The 27,622-nt window shown below is 40.4% G+C and overlaps 1 protein-coding gene and 1 long non-coding RNA gene across 6 annotated transcripts in view; one reads left to right on the top strand and one right to left on the bottom strand.

The window, feature by feature from the left end:
* The window catches only part of LOC148687381 (uncharacterized), a 67,902-nt gene extending 54,239 nt beyond the window's left edge, over positions 1-13,663 (top strand). The window contains exons 3-4 of the long non-coding RNA XR_015947787.1: positions 294-407; positions 12,647-13,663. This is a non-coding gene — a long non-coding RNA (uncharacterized LOC148687381). The remainder of the gene's footprint in view (positions 1-293; positions 408-12,646) is intronic.
* Positions 1-27,622, bottom strand: part of COL25A1 (collagen type XXV alpha 1 chain) — a 114,242-nt gene that overhangs the window by 30,260 nt on the left and 56,360 nt on the right. For 4 of the 5 annotated variants that reach the window (XM_088660459.1, XM_088660455.1, XM_088660458.1 and 1 more), the window contains 12 exons: positions 25,326-25,370; positions 21,782-21,808; positions 21,203-21,247; positions 19,542-19,574; positions 19,360-19,395; positions 14,097-14,141; positions 10,263-10,325; positions 8,014-8,082; positions 6,464-6,508; positions 5,028-5,072; positions 4,147-4,224; positions 1,062-1,085 (listed from right to left, as the gene is read on the bottom strand). In XM_088660459.1, coding sequence (XP_088516585.1) covers positions 1,062-1,085; positions 4,147-4,224; positions 5,028-5,072; positions 6,464-6,508; positions 8,014-8,082; positions 10,263-10,325; positions 14,097-14,141; positions 19,360-19,395; positions 19,542-19,574; positions 21,203-21,247; positions 21,782-21,808; positions 25,326-25,370 — 555 coding nt within the window. The remainder of the gene's footprint in view (positions 1-1,061; positions 1,086-4,146; positions 4,225-5,027; positions 5,073-6,463; positions 6,509-8,013; positions 8,083-10,262; positions 10,326-14,096; positions 14,142-19,359; positions 19,396-19,541; positions 19,575-21,202; positions 21,248-21,781; positions 21,809-25,325; positions 25,371-27,622) is intronic. The other variant, XM_088660456.1, reaches the window with a different exon arrangement.

Genomic DNA, 27,622 nt, shown 5'->3' with positions numbered 1-27,622 from the left:
AGAGATCTTTCCTAGCCCTAACTGAGGTCTACTGGAGATTCTGGGGGTTAGTCCTGATGCCTTTTGCATGCTAGCCACACTCTCCACTGTGGCACTCCAGGTTTTTGCAGCATAAATTTAACATGTGGCTATTACCACAAGGGCTACACTGCAGTGAGATGTCCCGGAAAGAATATCTACGGCTTTAAAAGCATCCATACAGATGGCAAAACATGCTTCTCTGAACTGCTAGAGATAGTTAATTACCTTCCAAGAAGCCTCATAGTCTTAACTACGTTATCTTTTTTTCCTAGCAATACTGCATGGCAGAATTCCAGTCCAGCATGCATCCACTGGGGGTTAATGAAAGCAGAGGGCAGAGAAGGAGGAGGAGGAGGAAGACCATGTCCACTGTATCAGATCTTGAGGTACAGACAAATTTTCAGCTTGCTCAACTGAAATTTCCTTTAACCATGTTTTCCACATCTGGAATTAATACACTTACTTTCTACCAACACTGAACAGGAAAAGGGGCATTTTTAATGTAAATAAGTTGCATTTGAGATGACAACTCTGGTTGCAGCTCACAAATCACTTATTTTGGAGCACTGTCATTTAGATCCTAATGAATTCCACAGGATGAATTAAAGAATATTCTGGAGTAAGTGTAATCTGTGTCTTCTAGCACATAACTTCTATAAATAAGTCTTTTCTTTTCTTTTCTTTAAAAAATCCAATCCAAAACACAAACTACTGGGAAATATCCTGCGCAAGTCCTGCCTTCAAAAATCCCTACTGAAAGAAACTGAAGTGAAAATGCACAGCTGTAATAAAGATAGACTTGTTAGTCTAGCAAACAAAAGTTTTAAATCATTTTCTTTACTGAAATGAATGGGATCGTTGCTATTAATTTCAACTGCAATCCTGGTTTTCAACACTGATAACACTTGATGTAGAAATATATGTAGTGATAAGTCAATATCTGATGAAACAGACACATTCTAAATCAGGCAAGTTATGAACATGCAACACCAAGGAAGAAAACAGCTACAAAGCACTATAAGTCATGCAATAGGAATTACCGTGACAGTTAGGGTGGTAATCCTCTGTTGGCAAAATGTATTAACAGAAGACAATGTTACCAGATGTTCAGTTTGAAATAAAATACTTTGCTTGTTTAGTAATGGATTTCACAGAATTTGGGCAGTTTGGGATAAGCGTTTGACTGTCTCAGATAAATTAAAGAAAACTGTCTTTTTTATAAAACAACAACAACATTAAACGCAATTGATATTATTCAGTATGATTGTTTTAAAGAAAACGTAGACCTGTCCATCAGATTTTCAGGCACAAGGAACCTCAAGATTTTGAAAAGGATATATTTGCATTGCCAGTAAATGTCTGTGATTCACACATTAGAGAACTTTGGCATCAAAGACGTTAATAAGCTTAATAGTACTCAAATCTTAAATACTTTGTGGAATGTGCTGCATAGGTTTAATTACTGTTAGAATTTCTTTAAACATGATATTCTTGTGTATTCTTCAAATTCCAATGTTTCCAGTATGGTCAGGACAGATATTGACCTACTAATCTCAGAGATACACCAGCAATTTAAGACTGTGGTCCTTATCAGTAAAAGTAAAGGACCCCTGGACAGTTAAGTCCAGTCAAAGGTGACTATGAGGTTTTGGTGCTCATCTCGCTTCAGGCCGAGGGAGCCGGTGTTTGTCCACAGACAGTTTTCCGGGTCATGTGGCCAGCATGACTAAACTGCTTCTGGCGCAATGGAACACCATGACTGAAACCAGAGCAGCGCATGGAAACGCTGTTTACCTTCCCGTCGCAGTGGTACCTATTTATGTACTTGCACTGGTATGCTTTCAAACTGCTAAGTCCAACTCAAACACATAGGCACATTGTGAGAAGGTAAGTGGTACAATCCTCACACTTTTCCTGATAGTACCACATAATCTTTTAGAAAAAGAACAAGGTCTCATCAAACTTTGAGAAGCTGTGCTGGTTACATACTATTGTTCATGAATTGCAGTAACACTACTAGAGTAAGAAAACACTATTTGCTATGCTGATTGTTTATAAAAATTATCCTGCACAGTTATTGAAGAACCCCATCACCTATTGTCTGCATCTAAAAGAATATTACCGTACTTTGCTTACTTCCATAAAAGAGTGGTATCATCCTAACTAAGAATCTAGCATCTAGCATTGTAAGCTCTCTGTAAGGTGGAACATTTTCAATTATTTCATGTAAAGGAGTTACAAAGAATGAAGCACACTAATATTCAGCTCTGCTTAACACCATGAAAAATGACTTGAGAAGCACCGTGCTTGTCTATTTTGATTTATAGCCTGCACTGTTCCTTGAAAGCGCTGGCTTGATAACAAATTTATAGGGCAGAATAAAGGAAACACAAGGATTATTAATAAAGGTATAACTAAAGCAACCCCTTGCTTATCTCTGACCACTAAACTATCTCTGACCACTAAACTATGACTCAAATAAAAATCCTTGCATCATTTCCAGAAGACAGTCCAAGTTGGATTTTGGCAATCTGCAAATGGAAGGAAAAGGGAATCCCATAGCTGAGTTTAAAAATATTTCTCTACATGCCCCTGTTGTAGCAAACTTGGCATACAGATAATTGTTGGAAATGGCCTGATTCATTTGGGACCTATAGTGTTTAGAGCTTTGAATTCATTTTCTCATCCGAATGGATGTATTAGTTTTAAATACTCCTTTCTTTTCTGGTAAATTAATGATTCCTAATACACTGGTTTTGTCATTATTGTAAACCTAGTATTAATACCTAATATCACTTTATGCAATATTTACTCCACACACTTTATAAAATGTAGGATTTGAGGATCAACCCTCTCTTTACAACTGTTGATCCTGATCTGCAGAAATGAAAGTCAGAGATGGACATCTATAGTGGCCTGGCCTTTGACATCCAATATATATGGTTCTTATGTTTGTAAATTGTTTTAACCATTTGTGATATTGTTGCAACTCACCAAGGGATCTTACAGGAAAGGGCATGTATGAACTCAAGCAAGCAAGCAAGCAAGCAAACAAACAATTTACTATTATGGAAAATAACAGCTACACAGGTCATGTATGAAAAAATATTTAGCTTGAAATACAGTTTGTAAAGCAGTTTGCTGGAGTACTGCTGCTGAAGGACTTAATGCTTGGCAAAACTAGACGAGGTGAGTCCAAATTTCATAGAAGCCATTATTTTTCCTGGGATAATATCCTGAGATTTTTCTTTCTCAGCCCCACTCTCTTAGAAAAAGATCACTTTAAATATATTTTTCCCCTCTAAAAATTCTCAACTTTTTTGGGTGAAATAGTCTCATTTGGTTTTGAAATCTTACAGTGTTCTGTGCTGCTTGAATGAAAATGACTTATTCTCTAATGACCCATGTAATGAAGTTGAAGGAATGATTCAGAGGAACTGCAAGCCAGCCAGCAAAATTCTGTCTTATTTTTTGGTTTATTTCCCTGGTCTTAAGCACACATCCAGGAGAACAGCCTTCTTGTTGTGAGGAACAAAGCCAATTCCTACTTGAAACAGCATTCCAAGTCCTGAGGGGAGCTAAATAACAGCCAAATTCTGAATTTTCCGTAAGTTCAGTGGGCATTGACAAATCTCAGAAGAGAGGAAAAGATCTCTGCTAATTATTAGGGTACAGCTGACATATAACAATACTGCTGTTCATCTTCACTTGGAGATTCAAAGACTGAGCATCTTTTACAAGTGCCTTTAGCTCTACTTACATTGGATGGCTTTTAGACCTATTCTATTCTCATGTGGTTATAGAAATTTTCATCATGGCAGTGTAACCCAGGTATTTCAACAGACTGAGTTGAAATCACCCAAACCTTCTCAGAAATTATTATCAGACATTTGTGTTTCATATGCCAATGACACCATTTCTCCCTGTGAGTGAATGCACATGGAAGATGGCAGCATAGTGGATCTATCTGCAAGAAGATTCACCTAAGAGTAAATGCCCCAGCCTGTAATTGTTCGCTTGACTTAAGTATTCCTAACCAGACCTTTGCTTTTATGAATTGCGGGATACAACAAAGACAGGCAAAAGGTTAGTTCTGCCTACTGTGCATAACTTCTGGTGACATACCTGCAAAGCTTCGTGGATATTGCCATTGTAATCAATAATCTCTGTTGCCCCTTGATCACCTTTTTGTCCAGGAGGGCCCTGTAAAACATTCACCCCAAAATGTTATTTGAATCAAGAGCACAGCATACAAATCACTCACTATTCTCATTAATTTGAGGAAGGCAACATAAAATTTTGCCTGAGCTTCTGATTACAGCACAGTTCCATTCAGGGTATCATTTTGTTATATTACAGAAATGGCATGTTAGCTGCCTGGAAGATTTATACCAGAATATGATGGATTGATGCATATTTCCTGCCTCATTTTCAAACGCTGTACCCAGCTCACACTCTTCAGATAGCTTATTGGTATCACACAGTCTGTGCTACCCAAGGTGTGCAAATGCACATAAAATCTTGATGGCCATGCTTAAGAGTTGATTGGCCTTGATAATACTAATGATAACTTTAGAACAGACAAGATTAATCATCTATTCAATGCCATCAGTGACAATGTGTTCTTTTAGTCTGATCATACCAACGTGTTAAATGGAAAACCGACGAATATTATAACAAATGGAATGTACAGTCTCAGAGAAACACATCACAACCCAGCGTGCATCAGGGATATTATCCAAATCAAAGCTAAAAAGTTGCAGATCAAGGCTATAATATTCATTCACAGATAATACCTGTTTCGCTTCTCTAAGGAGTCAACCTTTTAGTGTGGCTGCATACTTTTAGATGCTTGCGGAAAACAATTTTTTATTTATTTCCACAAGCCTACCCAGACATATACTTTAGTTGTTTTAAAATGTTGCTGATTTCATCTGGGTGGCTTGAGGAAATGAGCTGCATCGAATCTCATGCTGCATGGAATGGCTCAAATGGTAGTCACTTACCCTTGGTCCCATTGCCCCCAAATCACCTTTGTCTCCAGAATCACCCTAATAAAAAGCAAAATAAGTATTTCAAGTTTCACGTGGGGAAGGACGCAATAAACTCACCAACTCACTATGAGTAGCTCTGTCCCATGACACACTTCTCTCCAAGCCTTCACTGGAACCTGCTACTCCCTTTGAAGCTCCAAAGCAGACTGCGCACTCAGCTCCACCCCAAATTTAAGCCCCAGGTGCGGACCGGAGTGAAGCCTGCCCACCTGCGGTCTGCCCACCTGGCCCCACCCCCAATGGCACCATGGGTAGGCGCGTTTGAACAGGGGGTTGGAGGGAACGTCCCAACACTCCACATCACTGGGAAGGCAGGCCACCTCCCGGTAGGTCTCGGCAAGGATCGGGGGTGCTGAATGCCAGGAGCCACAAATGGTGCCCTCCATCGCAAAAGGGGTGGTGAGCGCTTATTTCAAGCTTCTCCAGTTAAAAGAAATGGCAGAAAGCACCAGAGATCTATACAGAAATATGGGCAGATACAAGAGAACCATTGGTTGTAGCTGAAAGGCCAGACATACATACATGACAACATTGGAAGACAGGGCTCTGCACCTAGAGATTTGTTTTAGTTCCACCCATAGCCAGCAACAGATGTATTAATCCATTCCAGACGGTCCGTGGAGTACTTAAACTGAAGCATACCTAACCTGAAGCGAACTTTCCCATTGAAAGTAATGGAAAGTGGATTAATCTGCTCCAAACAGGTCCACGGAGTACTAAAACTGAAAATACTCAAACCGAGGCGTACTGTACATAAACTGAGGTATGACTGTATAGCTTTGTCATTACAGCCCCAAACAACATCTAGAGTGCCCTTCATCCATTTAGGCTAGTATTGTGGCCTCTCCTGCACAGTCTGGCCTTTGCTGAATATGCTTTGCTAAAACTTTGGATTTACTTCTTTAATATGTTACCCACAGGACTACCTTTGAAACAGTTGTATTCTGCATTCTGGATCAAAGCAATTTAATAAAAGAACAAAATGAAAGAAAACACCACCGAGTAACAAAAAAAGAAAAAGAAAAACCTTTTATAACCAGAAGCAGCATAGTTAATACTCTTCAATCATAAGTTTAAAACTATCAAGAACCACACAGAATAAGAATGTTTTCACACACACACACACAAAAGAATAAGAATGTTTTCACTCCCTGCCTAAACACCATCAGGGATGAGGCTAGTCTTTGAGGGGAAATTCCACAACCAGGTTGCTGGCACAGAAAAAGGCCTTGTGCTATTTTGTTGTCACTTCATTTTAATGTAATCTTCCCTGCAAACTGTTTGCTTGAAGGGCAGTTTATACACATATAAAATAAACTAACCAACAGATCACAAAACCTCACCACATCACATTGAATCAATAAAACCAAAATTTGCTTACTACTGACCTTCGACCCCTTTGGGCCTCTAGCTCCAGATTCGCCTGACCTCCCCTGGATGATTGAAAACATACAAGATGGACAGGAGAAATGAGGACAGAAAAAGGAAAGTGAGAAGAAAAGGAATTAGTATCAGCTACCTGTAAAGTTAGTGCAGGGATGGGGAAGTCGTAGCCCTCCAGATGTTGTTGGACCAGCAAGCATGGTCAATAGGCAGAGATCACTGGAGCTCCAGCTTAGCAACATCAGGGGGCTACAAGTTCCCCATTACTGGTGTGGTAGAAACACTTCATTTTACAGTAATTACAACTATGCTTCTAAATAACAGATATTAATGCAGGTATATGAATGATGAATGATTTAGTATTAATGAATCCAGGCTACATGATAATTCTTGCTACATCAGCTTGAAGTGAAAATTTAGGTTCTGGTTGTTTTTGTTTTTAAAAAGAGACTTGAAGACCTTTGCTAAGAAATATCCAGGGAATTTCTCCCCACACCCTTCCTGAATTCTCTCAACATGCCATCCCCCCAGACATCAACTTGTCAGATATAGTAACCATTGCAAATCAAGAAACCAATTTGGATGGGTCCATATACTCAGAATAACGAAGGAAATAAAACTATGCCTTTGTTACAGAGGGTTGTCTCCAAAAAAAGTTCTACTCTGAGCAACCCCACTGAAATTAATAGACCTAAGTTGGTTATATCTGCCCTTTGACAGTAAAGGCCCACCTCTTTTGCTGAATTTATACTGCTCTGCCCAAACAGAATGGTTTTGTTTCATAATTGCAATAGTTTTATTCATTTTTATAACTGTATATTCAATTGTTGTAACTCAGTTTAGGACTTTATGGTGAAGGGCGGGCAAGATAATTTTACCAATAATTTGCCCATTAATTTCAGAGGAGTAGAATGGATCTACTCTGAGTATGACTAATATTGAATACTACCCATAGGCCTGTAGTTAATTCTTATCTTAATATTTTGGGTAGCTCTCAGACCTTTTGAATAAATTACATTGATGCAAGCAATAAGCATACAGAATTCCTAAATCCTATTGTAGCAGGAAATTAACAAGATAATGGAATGTACATAGAAATACTCCTTCCTGTCTCAAAGATGGAAAGTAGGTTAAGGTTGCACTCTTATAAAAACTCACCTGGCAGTAACTTGATGAGACTTCTCAGCAGACATAGGATTGCATTATTAATATTTTATTTTATTTTATTATTTGGTGGACTTGAAACATTGCAATGGTAAGCACCTTAGGTTGTTAATTCTGCATAGGCATCTCTGAAAGTCCTAAATTTCAATATTGCAATTATGAAGAAGAACCTTTGTGCAGGTTTGGCTTTTAACATTTTACATAATTAATTTATGGCTGGGCTGTTCCCCAAAGTGACCAGCATAAATTCAAATGACTTTTGTAGTGCACTATAAATCACACTGAAATTTATTTTTACCACTAGCAGAGCTTTTATATTTTAAGAACACACACACCAAAACACAAAGCTCCAAAATGCACACTTTAATTGTCAAAGTTAAACCGAACTGACCTTTGGCCCTGGAGCTCCAGGCTCACCTCGTTCACCTTTCCCAGGGGGTCCTGCTTCTCCCCTTTCACCCTGTCAAAAATTACCAGAGAGAGCAAGATGAGAGGAAAATATTATAGAATACAGGCAACAGCAGGCATGGTAACTAGCCATTTTAGAAACATTAAAGAGAATCATATCCTGAACATATTTCAAATGGAGAGCTGATAAGCACAACACAGCGACAAACTTTTCTTTTGGAAAATAAATTATGTTCCAGAAGTGGATGCTTATTGCTACTTCATCTGAATTGCCAATGTTAAACTACCGTGAAAGTTTCAAATGCTATGGATTAAATATGAATACGAAGCACAGGGGGAGGGAGAAGCGAGAGAGATAAAGCTACTCATTTTTAAAGTGCTTTCATTTTATTAGTTCCAGTGTTTTAAACAATCACCAGAGTCTTAGATGCTTTCAGTTCTTCATCCTGTTTTCAAGGTGAGCAACTGGGCAGCTAAGCAGAGGGCGATACTGCCCCACCCACTGGAAATTTAGTGCAATAGTTCAACTGAGAAGCGAATGCATCAAATGTGGATAGAGATTTGATTTTCCAAAGAACATTTGTGGCCTCTAAAGCAGGGGTAGGGAACCTGTGGCCTCCCAGATGTTGTTTGTAACTCTCGTCGGCTCCAGATAGCATGGCCAACAGCAAGAGATGATGTGAGTTGGACATCTGGCCGAAAGGCCATGGGCTCCCCATTTCTTCATCAAGTGAATCTGAAAGTTTAGAAGTCTCTAACGCTCTGATTAAGGAGAAAACTGAAAGGCAGTTCAGGTTGTACAAATAAGAACATGCTCAGAGCAAAGAGAGTAGTCCATATTATTTGTTATTATACAGCCCCAAGATAGTGAATGATGGTTTACAGAGTACAAACTCCTTGTCCTGAAGAGCTTGATGTTAAAATAAAATAAACTGCTCTACTCAAGAGTGCATTATCAAGGGACCATACCTAACACTGGGCCATAGAGGCAGAATGGGTTGTACTGCTTACCCTGCTGCCCCACAGTCTCCCTGCCCAAGCTGGCAGATATGGTCTTGCAAAAAACCCAGACAGTAGTCCTAAGGGATTTCAATCACATGTCCTGATAGCTTTGACTGGGCCAGCTGGGCTATTCCTGTGCAGAAACACCCAGAGCTAGTGAACCAGTTGTAGCTAGTAAAAGGTACTCCTTGCAGCTGAGGTCACTTAAGCCTCCATTGGCAAGCTGGGCCCCTGTAAACGTTTGCTGAAATAGATATTGCACAGCAGACTAAAGGATTGGGGGTAAAAGGAGAAAAGTAAATTCAAGGTGGATCCACAGCATCTATTTAAATCACAGCCAACACACATTTAAAGCAGGTGATTTCCCCCAAAGCTTCATTGGAACTGTAGTTTGATAAAGATACTGGAAATCGCAGGTTTGCGAAAGAGAAACTAGCATGCTTTGGGGGAAGACATGTGTGTTGAAGGCACTTTAAATGTTTGGTACAGATCTGCCCTCAATCATTAGTCCTTATTTACCAAGTTCCTAGAACAACCAGCTGGAATAGAAAATGTTCAAGGGGAGGTGGAGCCAAAAGCTTGTGGTCTCTCAGCTGAGCTCTGGTTGCATTCTCATCCTCCTTCTACAATGGCTGCTTCTAGTCGAGGGAGAGAGAAAACAGAAGAAGCTGGCTTCTCAGCAGAGCCGCCAGTGAACCTGATTCTATTCTCTCTTTCAGTTCCAGCAAAATGTACATATCACTTCAGTTTGGCTTTAACGGTTGGTTGGGTGAATGCGCTTTGGTCTAGGATAAGGATTAAAAGGTAAAGGGACCCCTGACCATTAGGTCCAGTCGTGACCGACTCTGGGGTTGCACGCTCATCTCGCATTATTGGCCGAGGGAGCCGGCGTATAGCTTCCAGGTCATGTGGCCAGCATGTCAAAGTCGCTTCTGGCAAGCCAGAGTAGCACATGGAAACGCCGTTTACCTTCCCGCTATAGCGGTTCCTATTTATCTACTTGCACTTTGATGTGCTTTCGAACTGCTAGGTTGGCAGGAGCTGGGACCAAGCAACGGGAGCTCACCCCGTCACAGGGATTCGAACCGCCGACCTTCTGATCAGCAAGCCCTAGGCTCAGTGGTTTAACCACAGCGCCACCTGGGTCCCTATAGGATAAGGATTAGGTTTTGAATTAATATGATATGAAGTAAGCTACATACAATAAGGGTTAGGGAATGTGAAACATACCTTTGTTCCTGGCAATCCTGGCAATCCAGGTTCTCCCTGTGGTCCTATGAAACCCGGTTCACCCTTTGAAAAATGAGCACATTAGATCTCTGTGAATTTAACTGTGAACAATTACACTAAAAATAAGTTTACCTCTAATGATACTTTTCCTAGCCGCCCATGGTTTTCTAACTCCAAATCCAACTGCTATAGACAGATACAATTAATCAAGTTTGATTTCCATTAGCACAGAGTTCTTCAAGAAAAGCTTCATTGAGTTTAAGAAAAGCAAATGAACTGGAAGCTCTTACATCTTGTTTTTCATGGAATTAAAGCATGTTAGGCTTCCTGGATTACATTACAGTTTATTTATTTATTTTTTTAAAAAATCTACCAAGACAAGGCTAATAACATGACTGATTCAGTGGGAAGAGGGAACTAATTAGCTCTAGTTACATTTCATTCACAACTTACAAAATATTAAACATTTGCAATTTGGGTTACAAAACAAATTTTCATTCCAGGATTAAAAAGAACAATTGTGTGTGACATTATTATACAGATGTTATACTAGAATCTAGGACAAACACAACCCCCTTCTCTTTAAACAGTTTTGGCAATAGATTTACAAACTAACTTAAGAGGAGGAAACTGAATGAAAAAAGCAACAAGCAAATAAAAATGAGGTTCTTTTCATTTGTTCTAGAAAACTAATGTGATAAACTTTCTAGTGCTTCTATCCTGCCCTTCTATAGAAATAATCAAGGTAGTTTACAAACAATAGCAGAACTGTAGTAAGGATTTTGTCTGCTGTGGGTGAGATTCATGCTAAAAAAGCATTACTTATGCAGTCAGCTACCAGTGCAGAAAGTAAAATGAAGTCTAACAATGCAGCCCTATACATTTATATTCAAAAGTAAGTCCTATTGTGTTGATTGGGACTTACTCCCAGGAAAGACAGTACAATATAGGATTGCAGCCCAACACACCCATCTTATGCATGTTTGTGCGGAAGTAAGTTCCACTATCTTCATTCCACAATGGGACCTATCCTCAAGTAAATATGCATGGGTTTGCTGCTTTAGTCCCTTAATTTAAATTAGTCCCTTAAGCACAATGTTTTTATTTGTACTAACTAGTATGAAATGTGAGATATTTGCCTACAAAATAATGACAAAATTTTTTTGCACTGTAACCGTTGCCATTCCTATGAAAAGAGACAGATGTCAATAACTCAGGCTTAATTATATAGTGAAAGAACAGGGAAGTGTCAACTTGCCCTCTAGACTGACTTACAAATAAGTTATGTTGGTGTGAAAAACATTGCCACTTTATGAAGGCTAAAACATTTCCTGAACAGCTGGAAACAAAAACTGTATTTGGATAAATTAGCACAGCGTGTAGGCATTGCAGAGAACATTAAATGGATCAATAAATTGCAAGTGGGAGCCAAGAACAAAAGGAGGGAGAGGTAAAGAATGGTAAATCATTTGTTTTATTACTGCTGTCATGAGATAGGTTGTGAAAAACAGAGCATGTTTAAACTCTGTTAAAAGGCACCAATGAAAATAGTTACCAACTTTTTATTTGGGAGGCAAATGATGAAAACACTGTTAAAAGCCAGTCCAGCAATCTTCTGACAACCAGGCCATCTTAACCACATCGAGCGCCGTGGCGCAAAGGTCCCGCCGCCATCCCAACTCACCGCGGACGCAGAGGAGGGACATGGCATGGGTGGGCGCTGAGGATGGGCCAGGCTCAGGGGCGCCGCAGCGGGTGGGCCGGGCTGCCTGGTTGTCCTCCAGGGTGCCGGCGCCGCCTCCTCCTGCGCGGAGGCCTCTGCTGGGGGGGGCGGTGCCGCGCAGCACCCGGCCTCTTGTCCTCCTCATGCCCCCAACCCAACCCGCCAGGCTGAGGCCGGGAATCGAACCCGCGGCAGGCGGGTGGGAGGCAAGGAGCAGGGTGAGCAGGAGGGCGGCCGGGCTGTCTGGCGGGCGCAGCGCAGCGCCCCCTGGCGGCCCGGCACCCTGGCACATTGCGCCACCCAGCCTTGCCTTAGGGCCGGCCCTGCTGACAACTGCAAACTCATTTCATTGGCCAGAAATAAAAAGTGATTTCATGATCAAAGTTACTTTAATAAGCACTTTAAGGCTTATCAAAAATATTAACAGAATGCTTTGATTCTACAGAGTTCCTAGAAAACTTTCTCACACTACTGCAACATGCTCAAAATCACACTAGTATGCTTCATGTTAATTCATCCTCAATAAACCTCAACCCCTAATTCTGTAACCATGATCGCTGACATGAGTTTTACATGTACTAACATTTTGGCATGTGAAAGCCTATTAAATATATTTGTATAAACATGAGGCTGATTACTTTCTTCTCCTCTTGTGTTACAGGAAATCTCCATCTGAATGAGTACTGAATGTCCCAGTCAGTTTTTATGTACCCTTTCTCAAGTCGCCATAACACACAGAGAGGCCCCAACTCCTTGTCACATAGAATAGAAAAATACTTCTGGCTAAACATCTTGTTCTAGAATTAATTCCTATAAGCAGTCTTTTTTGAATGGTTTACCTGTGCAGATATAATCCCTAAAGAACCCCAGGAAAGCACCGTGATATTAGCCTTTTGCCAGCAGAATTCTGGCACCTATCAGCACTTGCATTAGCAACCATGCATGTGAATGTGTTTGGAGGCAAACTGTGCAGTGCAGTTCCAAATATTTGGAACAAAGCCCACATTGGCTGTAGCTCAGTGACAGAGCACAGATTTTGCATGAAGAAAGCCTTAAATTTAATCCCTGGCATTCCTTGGCTCAACAGAACCATGGTGAGGAGGACTATGGAGGAAGCAGTATGCATGCACCTTGCAACTCTTCACATGTGGAATTATGTGCTAGAAGTGAGCTCAGTAACTTGCTGCCTTAGAATGAAGTTCCAGCATCCACACTTGAAAGAAGAAAATTCTGCTGCTATGACCTCTTCCATCCTCCATCCAAAACCTGGCAATCTAAGTAATTTTTTTCCTGATTAGCCAGCAATTCTGGATATACCACTGTTTTATTGATACAGTATGTCGTCAACATCAAGATTGACATCATACTCTCTTTTCTACATTTACCTACAATATTAGCTGAAACAGAGAATGGTTTGAATGTTTGGACAGGGCTAATATGAGTCAGAAAAGCAGGAGTTCATGTCATTTCAAACAAACTGACAATCCAAATAAGAGGCAATTTCAGAAGACAAGATGGAATTACATACAGAGCAAAGTATATTTAGCCATCACAGATTGCTTCCTTGATATCTGCCAGTTTGCCAAAACTATCACCAGCTTTGTCAACCAAAACATGACTAAAGAACTTCAACATAATAATCCATTTGGCTGCTTGAATAAAGTTACTCTGGCTTCTCTTATGACCTTCCTTTCAGGGTTTTTTCAAGAAAGAAGTACAAAAACTACAAAAGTTCTTTCCATAACCATACCAAGAATATTCTACAAACATTGCTTCTTTTCAGATTTGTGTTATCATCAACTACTCCACTGAGACAGCAAGAAGCAAATGGAATTCTACCCAGATTAGTGATGTTAATGGCGTGTGAAACAAAGTAAACAGGCAGTTCCATTTCAGTAAGGCATACAGATGCCTCTGCAATGCAGAGTCAAATGAAAACAAGAGACCCATTCTGTTTTGATCTGAGTCCTTATGGAATCAGAAACCATAGGGGACTTCTTAAATAGCCAAGAATACAGGAAACTGCATTTTGGTATTTTCTTAAAGTGGAGAGGCATGCATTGTTGGGGGGGGGTTCAACTTCACTACATGGAGATCATCACTATATTTACCTTAATCCCAGGAAGTCCAGGAAGTCCAGGGAGCCCAGGCTCACCCTACAAAATAAAACAATACAGCATTGCAGGAGAATATTAAACCACATTTAGTAGCCAAAAGATAGCTACATAGTCAAAATTAAATATATGGGGCAGGATTCAACTAACTAGTCCCACTAGCGCAAACCCATGCTAGTGTAAGGGGTTCCCCTGCACTTCTCCTGTCCCCAGCCCCCCCCCAATTCACTCTGGGGAGAATCCAGAAGACCTCCAGAACAGCAAACGGGGAAGAGAGGGGTATCATTCAATCTGACGAGCTAAATATGAACTGAACCAGACTGTTTATGAAATGCTTTCCCCAGGGAGGCTGACCTGGCACCTTCATTACATATCTTTAGGGGCTAGGGAAAAACGTTCCTACATAACCAGGCTTTTGCTGATTAAACAATCAATGGCCTTTTAAGCCACAAAGGAAGGCTAAGGCCTGCTCCAAGTTTCACCACAAGCTAGAGTCCTGTGGGTCAAGCATCATCAGAACAGAGCCTCTATGATAGCATACTTCTACTGTGGCATTCATAGCAAAAGAGTTGCTCATGCTCTAAACAATTGTCGTAAATGTCCTACTTGAAAGTGATACCCTTCACATTCAAGAAACAAAATATTTTTAAACCCAAGGACTTTGGTGCAAAACTGAACGCAACAGGCAAGGCACATGGTTGCAGCATTGACAAAAGCCTTTGCCCAAGAAGGAGTTCCATATGTGCATGGAATCTACAATTAACTGTATGCCCATTAAAACTTCCCCCCAAAATGCAAGATGATGATTGCTTTTAAAGCATCATGATTTACTTCAGTTGTAGATTAGGCTGGTATGCAGGTTCAGATTAACACTGCCCATCCATTTAATATTGCTAAGGGATAAATTATATTTTCCACAGCACTGACAAGTTATTAGCCACTGTTCTATTTATGTTAATATAAGAACAATGGTAAAGTTCTCTCCTCTCTAATGTTCTGCACAAGCTTATTGTGATTTACAGCTCATATTTTTATTCTATAGTAGGCACTTGCTGATATGCTGAATATTGTCTGCTGTCAAACAGAGTTTCAAAGCAATGGATTAGGCATTAAACTATCAGGGCTAAGATCTGTTGTGGATAAATTAAGAGCAAGGGAGAAGGGTGAAAATTGGAAAATTGCTGCCTAACAATATTCAAAGGCAGTTCCATGAGGTCACAGTTTTGATGAAGAGACTGAGAAGTAAACAAGAAGCCCATTTGTGCAGTAAACTGACAGTGTGTGCACCGAACTGGCAGAAGTGCTTGTTTAGTAGGAAGTGCTGACAGGCAGCCCAGTCTAATGAACTGGTTTTAGCTGCAGCACATGAGTGGTGGTTGCTACCATTGCTCTTAAATCCAATTCTACTGATGACAAAAGAGACTAAACCGCCAAGGGCTAGAAAGCCTTACAGGAAGTTGCCTTAGAGCTAGGATAAATGTGCAAGGCATGGCAAGGTGAAGGGCTCCTGGATACAGGAGCACTAATGGCTGCATCTACAGTGGCAATGGAGAAGGTGTTGTAGGATGCGAGACTTGAACACTGTAAAGATCAGAGCTTCATAGATTTAGCCTGTGGACTGAGGAAGCTATAGTCCTCCAGATGTTGCTTGACTACGGTATAACTTCCATCAGCCAACCAGTTCCTACAAAACCATTAGTGCTCCTGTGCTTTGTCCGTCACCTTGCTATACAGGGACATTTCCCTCCTAGCTCTAATGCAACATCCAGTAAGACTTTCAAGTCCTTTGTCTTGTTAAAATCAAATTTACATTCACAGTGAATGTATGCATTTTATTTGATTCACAGACGTATGAAATGGAAAAAAGCATTTTATGAATCACTTGTGATAATAAAAAATAGGACAAAGGCCATCAAACACTGTCACTGCTCAGTTTCTAGCTGCTATTTTTAAGAGATCCAGGGCTGGTCTTAGTGGTCAGGGAAGATAGATGAAGGCAGGAATATGCAGCCAAAGTTTTAAAAATGCTGATCCTGGCATGTGTGCATGCACAAGTGCCATTTAGGCTTGCTTCAGGTAGCAACATGTATTTGGCTGGCACTGAAGAGACCCTGCAAGTACCTCTGAAATGAATGGACCAGACACTGCATGATAGAAGTATCTGATGGATAGATCATTGCAACCATTTTACTCACCAGCATGTATCTAGCTTCTAAATTTCTAAAATTTTATATATAGGAATTATACACACTGAAAATAAAGCAGCAAGCAGCACAGTACATCAATTCATTTCTACTTTAAGTGTCTTTAGTTCAGACATCATTTATGGTAGATCATAGATTTCATGGTATCAGAGAGGTTCTCAGGATATGTTAGGCATCATCACAAACTCATTACTTAATGCTAATTGATAGCTTCTGCTGTACAGGTCTGAAGATGAAATTGCAAGTGCTTTAAGGCAGAGATATACTGGGAGGTCAGAATTTGAGAGCTTGTATTATATCCAACTAAGATTTGTTGTGCAATTGAGTTTATGATGTGTTGAGCACCACTGGAACCACAGATGAAAAGGTATGTACAGGAGAGCTCTAAGAATCCAACTAAAATAATACAGAAAAGCAATATTACTTTTCAGGATTCTACCTATACGTATGCAAGGCAATGACATTTTCTTATATCCTCAAGACTAGGTGTGAAACGTATTGCATTTAAAACAACACAGAGTTTTCTGTCCCTGAATCAGATGAGGCTTAATGGACTTTGTGACCCAAGTCCAGTGGGAGCTCCAGAACACTACAGCTGTGATGACTTTTGTTGCAAGGAATCTTGCACGGGAGAAATCCCCAATGGATTGTGCCCTCTACATCTATTTATTTATGGTATCATGCATTTCCACCCAAAGCAATAATCTCATCAAATTCTACATTAATGTGGATTTCATGGCTATGGATTATTCATTGCAATCTCATCCATTTGGTCAATCATGAACGTAATGGAGTGAGAACCACTTTAGTGACGCCACATTTCAGCAAGCTATTCCCTGACTGATGAAAAGAGCAATAGAGAACATGATTCAAACATGGTTTAAAATATGCTGTAGTGCATCCAATGCATGATAAACAATTTTAAAGGTTTTATAGATTAATTCATCTAAGATGCATTAACTAGCTTTTCCAATTAAAAGAGACTCTTATGAGCAAAATAAATTTGCATATCATAACAGCTTTAAACATAAATATCCATTGGTTGCAAATACTTTATGTACATATTTATCAATAAGATTTTTTTTTAATAAGCAGTATTTTTTGAGCCATTCTTTTAAAAATCCATGGCTAGAATTCAAAAGAGGAGGACAGTTAATTCTGGACACCCAAAGGGCATTAGCCTTGAGTTTCTCAAATATGGAAAGAACTTTAGGCAACTTTCAAAAGGTGCTTGTGATATTGCCTGAGGGTCTGCTGCTCAAAGGGGGAAAAGCCCCAACTAAGCAAGTCTCTCCATATCCTGGCCTATAGAGTTTGACAGAGTATCTGCCCAGGGGTGCCATCCACCAAATGCAGCTTAACATCCTCCATAAAGTTTAAGTAGTTTCTGATGTTCCTCCCATTTAATCCCTAGTAAAATGAATGAACCAAGGACCTAGCCAGCATAGCACAAACTATGTCATAAAAAGTGAAATGTTTAAAACATTTTATGGCCTGGTGTGCAATTTTTTATATGATCTAGTTATCTTTTTTTCGGCAAGTAAGCATATTAGGAAATATATTTCCAGTGTGATTCTGAAAACAGGAGAGAATAATGATGAGGGATGGTTCCAGGAGAGTTCATGTGCTTCATTGGGAACAGGATAGCTAGCCATTCCATATTAGTTTAATAGACCCCTCATTTTTAAGGGAATATTTCACAGCATTGTATTATTCAGGACCGGCCCTAGGGAGAGTGAGACAGATGGCTCAGGTGGCAGCTTCTACAGGAAAACTGTCAAGTGCTCAGGTCAGCGCTCCCTAAGCTAGTCTGCCATCTTCCAGCTGTGGAGAACAGTGTCCCATCACCAGTGTTGAAGCAAGATTCAGCTGCCGGCCTAGTTGGCTTTTGTATATGGACTGGGGATTGCATCTTCTTGTCCTTTGCATCAAGTAACAAAAGGTCTTGGGCTGACCCCTGCTCCTCTTGACTAATAAAAACCATCAGGGAGGGGACAGCTGGCTGGGCCAGGGAGGTGCTTCATACCTCCTTGCGAGAGGGGGTGGCCCTTGCCTGCTTGAAGGAGGGAGTGGTAAAACCACTCCTCAAGAAACACTCTCTGCTAATCTCCCATTATTGGGCAGGTTTCTTGAGCAGGTGGTCACAGACCAGAGCCAGACATTCTTGGAGGCAGGGGTGGAGGAAGGGGGTGTGGTGGGGGCGGGTCGCCCCGGGTGTCACCACTGAGGGGGGTGACAGAATGCCGGGTGGCACTCACCGCGGGGCCTGCAGCGCGCCCGAACCACGTGTCTCTCCTGGGAGTGATGCGGTGGCTTGGCTGCCCGCAGGCTCCGTGCTGCCCCAAACAGTCTGCCCGCTGCCTCCCCCCCAGCTGTAGGACAGCTGAGTGGGAGGAGGCAGGCAGACTCCTCGTAAGCCCCTGGGAGAGTCCTGCCCCGGCTCGCCCTGCCCCGTGGGCAGTTGGCCCCGCCCCTGGCCCCAGGTGCCCAGTTGGCTTGCTCCGCTGCTACTTGGAGGAACCTGATTTTCTAGATCCATTTCAATTTGGGCTTAGGGCTGGTTTTGGTGCAGGAACTGCTTTGGTCACCCTGTTTGATGACTTCTGTTGGGAGAAAGATGGGGAAATATGTCCTTGCTAATTCTCCTCAGACTTTCCATGGCATTTTATGTGTGGAGTGCTGGCTGTTGTTTTTGTTTTCTTTGTTATTATGGTATGTGTTTCTGTGTTTTTATATTGTAAACTACCCTGTGATCTTTGGGTGAGGGGTGGTATAGAATTTTTTTGAAATTATAATAACAGTAGTAATAATGGTGTGGTAGGGAGCTTAATAAATGAACATTAATTCATCTCACAGATTTAATACTGATGGAAAGCATCATTTAAGTTTTCAGAATGGTGGCTGTGTTAAGTCTTTTGCAGCAAAAGCAACAAACAGTTTTGTGGCAACTTGAAGATAATTATTTTACCGGCATGAGGTTTTGTGGACTATAGCACTTAATCAGATGCAAGGATTATCACTTGCAAGTATATAAGTGAATAACTTTGAAACATTACCTTTTGTCCTGGTCGACCTGATTCTCCGGGTTCTCCCTAAAACAAACACATGATAGAATGCAAGATCATAAAATGGGTGTAGGAGTACCTCCAAGCTGGAAAGAAGGAAGGAGAATGCAGCAAAATTCATTTGGGCATTCAGTAGCAAAGCTAGCGGAGAAAGGCTGTGATTTATACATTACCTTAATTCCTGCAGCAGAAGATCCAGGGTCACCCTGAATAAAAAAATCCAGAAACAATGATCAAATGTGGAAATTTAAGTGTAGATTTAACAGTTGTAGCAAACCAATATAATCATGAAATATTTTATGGGTCATGTTCACTCATAAACTATAGTTGAGAGTGAGTGTGATGTGGTTGTGAGAATAAAACCAGGAAGGCACCATGAGAGGAAATAAGAGGAAGAAACCACAGGTGCTTAGTATTTTTCAGATTAATCCTTCTTCAGGGATAAAGTTTAAGAAACAAATCTCACCAAGGACATAAATCACTAACAATTGTAGCTCACCATAGTTGTTAGAATGTCAGACTAGGTCTGTGGGTGGACCCAGGTACAAATCCCCAGCCAACCAGCCAAATAGCTCATTGGGTGACCCTTTGGGCAGCCACTATCTCTCCGTCTCACCTACCTTACAGGGTTGTTGTGAAGATAAAATTGGGTGGAGGGGGGGACCATGTTTGCCACCTTGAAAGGTAAGGCATGCATACATAGACCATTGTGGGACCAAAGACAAACAGGCAATTGAAATGAACATGTCACGTGCAAGAAAAAATGCTTCTTCATCTTTCCTGTTTTATATGAAATTATTACAGATTCGTTTTCATGTTTCACAGCCAATTTAAACAGGTCTGGAAAAAAGGAATAGCATGTGAAGGCAGACTCTTCATGTTTTTTAAAAAATATATATCACAAGATAATTGCCGCTATTTAGAAAAAGAGACTATCCTTCTCTCCCAAAAAATTACTTATCATGGTGAGATGTGTTGAAATCTCTAAATTAATAAAGTCAGACTGAAAGAGCCCTGTAGTCTTCTATTTCTTCTCAATCAAGATCTGTCAGAGCTATCATCCCTTTCCTCCAACTCATCACGAAGTTTATCTTGAGAACTGAAATCTAACTAAGTATCACAAATGACAGGATAATACTATGTTCATATTATATTTACTGAAGAAAAAAAGGGGGAAAGCTCCACTCTGATGGAGCACATGCCTTTCAAACTGGCTGTCCTTGAATTTGTTCTGTAAACCCCACAGATATAAACACTCTCAAATTAATGAAAGGAACTTTTTTAAAAAAGAAGTTTTGATATGGGGAGATCGAAAAAAGACTCAAGTATTACCCACTTGACTGTAAATATCATGCTTTGAGAAATAATATTTGAAAATAGATTTGCCCTGCCGTATTCAGAAACAAAGCAAGAGTTGTGCGGAGAGATGCAGCTGTGAAATCCAGTTGTATTTGATTTGTTAATAATTTATTCATAATACTGGGGGGAAAATGTGTGCCATTATCTCATTTTATGCTAGCTGAGTAAATGTAGTCTATGTTGTTGAAATAGAGAGATATAATGAATAAGCATTTTAATAATCTCAAACCACCCTGGGAGGTATGTGGGTCAAGAACCAGTCACGGTCCCCCCAAATGTGTAAAGAACCACGCATTCTGTAACAATGGCTATTGTACTCTTGCTTATTGCTGTTATGATTGTTTCTTATCAGAGAAAAACATTTTAAGAAATATTCTATGTGCATAGTTTGTTTTCGATACTTTTCGAAACATTTTTTAAACATTAAATTACTGTGAACGTATCTTTTCCCCACAATATTCACTATGAACTGTACCTTTTCTCCCGAGTCACCTTTGGGCCCAGCTTCTCCAGAATCACCCTAAAAAGTAAAACAATCAATAAAATATGTGCACTGTGTTTAATTCACCCTCTGCCTCCCACTAAAAATCTGTAACACTATCAATATTTCCTCCCAATTACCGTATATTGTTATTGACATTCCCCCCCCCCAAGTTAGTTATAACCAAGGTTTTTTGTTTTTTTCCCAGCCGGAACTCTCTAGAACTCAGTTCCAGACATCTCAGAGGGCACCATTGCCATTCCAAGAGAGCAAGGGAGGCTTTCATGGAGAGTTACGGCACCTCTATTTCTAGAAAAATAGCAGTGGTTATAACACAGGATTGTATACCTGAAGGAGCGTCTCCACCCCCATCGTTCAGCCCGGACACTGAGGTCCAGCTCTGAGAAGCCTTCTGGCAGTTCCTTCACTGTGAGAAATGAAGATACAGGGAACCAGGCAGAGGGCCTTCTCGGCAGTGGCACCCTCCCTGTGGAATGCCCTCCCATCAGATGTCAAGAAAGCTCTGAGAATGATTTTAGATTTATTTGCTTTTTAAGAAAGCGTACTGCTCACCCTTTCTCCTCGTTGGCCAGGGTCACCCTAATTTAAACAGAAGACAGAAACAAAAGTTCAGATCAGTAATGGCTCCAAAGTACAGGTAGTACAGAGTTGTAAGATCCCCCTTAAAATTAATCTGTAGGAAAACATTAAATTTAACCTGTGCAATTTTTAAAGGATGTAATGAAAGTAGTAATAATTTTGAAATTGATTCATCACAAATTTTGAAATTGATCCTATCACATTTCCAAAAAAATGAGATAGTATAATTTATATCTTATCCAACTTTTAAACGTATTAGATTAATGAGAGAACGCCTCTTTTACTACAAAGCTGACTTGCTCCCATCCAGTTTTTTGTTTGTCCAGTATCAGCTGTTTATGATGCCATGTGGCAGCAACACCCCAAATACTTCTTATGCCTCCTTTCTTTACTAGAATCACTACAGACTGGAGTAGAGAACCCTTTTGGTCAGGTGAGCCAGAACTTTTATCTTCCCATAACCTGTGGTCTAACTTTGACAAGTTAGTGTCATCATCTGATATCATGATGATGGCTGGTGACTGATAAGTGGGTGATCCCATCCACCTGCCTGTCAAAGTTGACCCATGGGATGGGGAAAGAAGTATGCTTAACTAGCATGTTCCCTTCCAGCAAAGCAGCACCTAGTAGCACTGAGCTCTTTGTCCATCAGCTGATGAGTGGGGTGGGGTTGGGTGGGGGAGGGTTTAGTCCTGCTCCCTGCAGGGGTCTGCTTCACCAGTGTATTCTCCACAGGGAACCCCACCCACTGCCCATCAGCTGATATCACCCTATGGCATCAGTTGAAGGACAGGTGTGTAGTTTGGGGAAAATTGTCTTGTGAGGAGGCAAGTTGGATCTACTGGTAGGCCAAGATTGGCTCATGGGCTGGAGGCTCTCTACCCCTGCTACTAGCCATTTGTTGGGTAACAACTAACAGAGCCTTAACTCCCACACTACCTCACAATTGGGACCTTATGGGGGAAAGCAAGTAAGAAATATTCTAAATATAAAAATAATAATGGAGTGACTCTTTGCCTGGCAAGAGAGACTGGGATGTGGCAGCAGAAGCATAGGTTGGGTGCTGAGTGCTGAGTACTGAGCACCTCTCCTGGGTCAATAGCAAATACATTTTAGAAGACCAATAAGTGGCTTGTTTGTACATATCAGATTTGTACTGCTGTGAGTTTGCTTCTTTCAGGAGAAAGAGAGCCCACCACATCCTGAGATACCGTAGTCTCTTCCACTGTCATAGTCAAATGTTTAACCAAAAAATTGTTTGCTTGCAATTTCCATTGGTTCTAGTTGTCCCGTCTGGGGTAGCAGAAAAACAAAAGTTGCTCCATCTTGTGATGGCTTTGCATATGGTTGAATGATAGAGAATATTATGGACAGGGATGAGGACAAATTGGCATATGGGCAAGAATCCATAAACCTCAGTGAGTTGTGGCCTAAAGATTAAACCTTCCTTTTAAATTTTCAGACAGCTACATAATCAGGCACTGAATCCAGTGTAAGAAAGCTTAAACCTGTTGCTGCTTGACAAACCTGACTGCTTGACAAACCAGCACATTGGCAAGCCACTTTTCAATTCTCTGAACCTGACCTAGACAGCTCATCTTGTCAGAGCTTAACCACTGTAGCTCATTCAAATCCCATTTGAGGGCTATTGATTCCTCTGCAATTCTAAAAGATACTGCCGTGGAAACTAATTAAGCATTAAGCATCATCGCTGGGATTCTGAAGTGAGAAATGACTGTTCCCGAAAGGCCTATGTTCTTTTCCTGGTGGACAAAGAGCAAGCCCATGATTTTCACGCCCCCTCCCTCCACCTAGTTAGCTGTCAATAGCAATATAATGTGCAAATTCTGCTGAGAGGCCGATGTGCTTCCTGACAAACACAGGCACAGCTGACGTAATTAGACAGGCTACAGGAATGTCATTAAATCTAAGTGAAATTACATTTCGGCAGTAGAATAATGTGTTCCTTTTATTGTATTGTGAGGAATTTGGGGCTATTTTGCTCAAAATCACATTTTGATCAAACTGTGTCCTAATTACATTGCAGGATTCGCCTGCAACCCTCAATCCCACACAATAAATGAGAGAACGTAGTGAGGAGCACAGGAAGCTGCCTTAAGTAAATAATGCCAAGCTATCTGCCCATCTCCTTTGACTGGCAGTGGCTCTCCAAGGTAAAAATATTCCCCATGCCATCAGAGTGAACTACAGACTGAACCTTGAGCCTTTTGCACGCAAAGCTATGGGTCTGTGGTCACCTCTCATGCAAGAGAACAAGCTTGCTCTTCATTTAACAGGGAGTGAAGGAGGTACCCTCCAAATAAGTTTGAAAACCGACTTTAAAAGCCACAAAGGACTGGATCAGTTTAAAAGTCCAGCTGGATTAATACAAAGGGTACTATGGCCTTTACAGTAACAAAGATTGAAAGCAAAAGAGTAATTCCAACTATATACCTACAATGGCCGAGATACAGATTTCGCCCTCCATAAATCGTGTCCTCCCTAAAAGAGGGCATGTGTTGCGGTGAGACCTGGAGACTGACCTCCTGTGTTGTGGGTGGGTAAGATTGGTCAGCCACAAAACCCGATTGGTAGGTCCCTTGATGTTGGGTTCAATCTGGCCAACGGGGCGCAGTTCAAATGGATCGAGGGATCTATATATACCCATGCACGTGACCCAGAGCTTCCTCTTTCAGCACGTGCATTCAGAACACGCTAACAGCGTGTCCTCTGTGCAGCCGAGAGAGAATTACCTTTGACGGATCGTCCTGGTGATTTCTTTCCATTATCCCTTCTTTTCCTTAATCCCTTCCAATTTGTTTTCTTCCCCTCCTTTGTTAACTGTTATTCCTTTCCTGGCTTTTTGTCTATCCAGGTGTTCACCCTTGGGCTGACCTATGCTGGTGCCCTGGGTCAGCGCTACCTGCAAGAGTGCAGGGAGCTAGTCGAACCAGAGCCTATGCATCTACTCACTTTCTGTAATCAATAAATTCTGCCAAAAACCAAAACTAAAATTTGAGTCAAGTGTGAATTTTTTTTGGGGGGGGGGGTCCTCTGGGTCTGAACATACAAATGGAAGGGTTCCTTCTGTCCATGGAAGACTTTTGAAGACTTTTGCCAATTCCCCCTTCCTTGTGGAAGATAGGATCCTTACACTTTTCTAGAGGGTCTCCCAACTCTCCATACATGTGAGCTAAAAGAGGGAGAATTAGCAAAAGTCACCTCCCTCCTTTCTGCCAGCCATTCTTGACTAAAGATATGCTCCTTCAGATAGGATCAAAGTCAGTGATCCAAGCCAATGTACTTGATGGAATAGTATGGTAAAGAAAGTGCTATAAGTATGGGTGTTGGAGGTTATGATTCAGGTTCCTGCTACATCACGAAGCTCAGTGGGTAAAACTTTGTAAGTTGTTAAGTCCCAACCTATTCAACACATTGTTCGCAATTATAAATGAAACAAGAACAATGACGAATACACACAAATAAGAAAGATTAACAATAAGTTTTATCTACTAACCTTAAGCCCAGGAACTCCTCTTTCTCCCATTATACCAGGTACACCCTAAAACGACATGAAGGAGAAATTGTTACTGAACTATTGGCAGAATCCATCGATCTGGGACAGATACTTCTCAAAAAGATTCTAGGTGCTGAAAATTTAATATAATTATTGTTATTTGTACCTCACCCCCAACACTTGGTGGAAGTGTGGCTAATACAAGTAGAAATGATTAAACTGATTTGTAGGATAGTTTATAACAAAACTGGCAGTATTGTAGCCATCAGATATTATACTATCAATGTGAAGTTAGCAACAGCAAAGGATCAAGCAAACCGCAAAACATTGCAGTATCAAGGGCCCAAGCTTAAATGATGGATGTGAAGGTAACTTGAACCAGCTTGTGTATTTCAGGAGTGGTCTTGCAGATGTGGCTGAATTAGCCCCAGGTGGAACAGCCAATGGACAGGGATGATGGGAACTGTAGTCAAGCAACATCTGGAGGGCCACAGGATCTCCATCCCTGGTGTATATATTAATTACAAAAGCATGTTCACAAAATGAATTTTTCAGGCTGCCAATGCACTGATTCAGCAGGAATGCAAGAAGCATGCACGAATGCATCTGAATCCTTTCAGTATGTAAATTTTGATACAGAATAGATATAAAGCAACGAATAGTTCACAGTTGCACAGACTTTATACAAGAAGATCTTGAGGAGTCTAAGTGCATGCCAGTAGACTTTCGCATACAGACTTTGTAAAACAGACATTACAACTGAACTTTTTAGGGAGAAACATCATTATTAAATATTACCAGGACAACTATGGTTGAAGTGTATATGCAGATTAAATAGTAGAGGAGGGTGACTAGAACAGAAGGCAAAGGTTTGATCACATTTATAGGTTATTTTTTACAGCAACATATTTTTACAGCATGAAATATCAAGGAGAAACATTAAAAGTTTTATAGAAATTGATGAAACTTCTTTACTGCATATTACAAACACTGTATTATTGCAAGTACATCAGTCCCAATGGACTGTTTTAGCATTAAGACTAACAAAGAAAAGGAAAAGAGTAAATTACTTGCTTAGAAAGTATAGGCAAATTATCTGGCTAAAAGCTTCATTTTCTTAAAAACATGTTTCTAAGATCTAGTACAAAACCCTGTGGAGGTTTTTTGTAATTATCTGAAACAATGTTTTAGGAGTACCCCAAGAGACACATAAATGTAAGGAATGGGGTATATAAAATTTTAAAATAAAATATGACAGGAAGATAAAGTAATTAAAGAACTATTCCAGATGTAATTATGTAACATCAATTTTTCCATATTTTTTTTAAATGCAAGATGCTTATAATTTTGATTTTGAATCTGATACTTTATATTGCTGTGAACTAAGATATTTGCCCAACCAGTATGGACAATGGAGATATTAATGTTACGGATAAAGTGATTTCCACTTAATACTGAGGCTCCCCCTTCCAAAAATACACAAAAAACCCTGACATACTTTTTCTTATGCAGTTGTTTAATACTTTTAAAATCCAAGAATTTATGTGCTATAGCTTGAGGAAGGAATAAAACAGCAGCCTTAGATTGCTGCTGTTGGGTATACGATCCTCTGCCCTTTTTACTGTACAATGAATTTATGTATATATTTTTCAATGTAAGTTGCTTGAGGACCCTCTGGGTGACAAGCGTCTAATAAGTTTATTAAATAAATAAGATTTCTTTACCACAAGGATGACATACAGTCTTCCCCAACCTAATACCCTCTCAATGTTTTAGGCTACCACTCCCATCAGCCCAAGCCAGCGTGGCCAATGTTCAGGGATGGTAGGAGTTTTATTCCGCAACGTTTGGAAAGCAGTGGGTTGGGGAAGGCTGCTTTAGTATTTAGGGTGTGTGAGACGTGTGCCAATAAAAACCACAGCATATCTAAGTAGAGAAACTGCAAGGGAAGGTCCACTGCAAAATTATTATTTCATACTCTATTGCAAACCACCAGAATCCTATGAAAGAGACTTCACTGTTTATCTTGCACAGGGACAAGACAAATCTCTGCTCTTTTAACTTACAACAAGTGTTTCCATTTTCCTTTGTTGAATGTTAGTCATTAGCAACATTTTCCATCCTATGTAAGTTACAAAAGTGTCAGTTTTGTACGCATATTAAAATTATTATTATTAAAATATTAAATCTTAAGCAGCAAAACCAATGTGGGAAATCTTGAAATAGCCATTCAGCTAAAGTGAAATAAACATGGCAGTAACTAGGCTTTTAATGAACTGTAGTTAGGCTTCTTTCAT

Source organism: Zootoca vivipara, chromosome Z1 (assembly GCF_965207765.1).
Source record: "Zootoca vivipara chromosome Z1, rZooViv2.hap1.1, whole genome shotgun sequence".
NCBI lineage: Eukaryota > Metazoa > Chordata > Lepidosauria > Squamata > Lacertidae > Zootoca > Zootoca vivipara.
The sequence above is the reverse complement of the archived record's forward strand: the minus strand, read 5'-3'. Positions and strand labels throughout refer to the sequence as shown.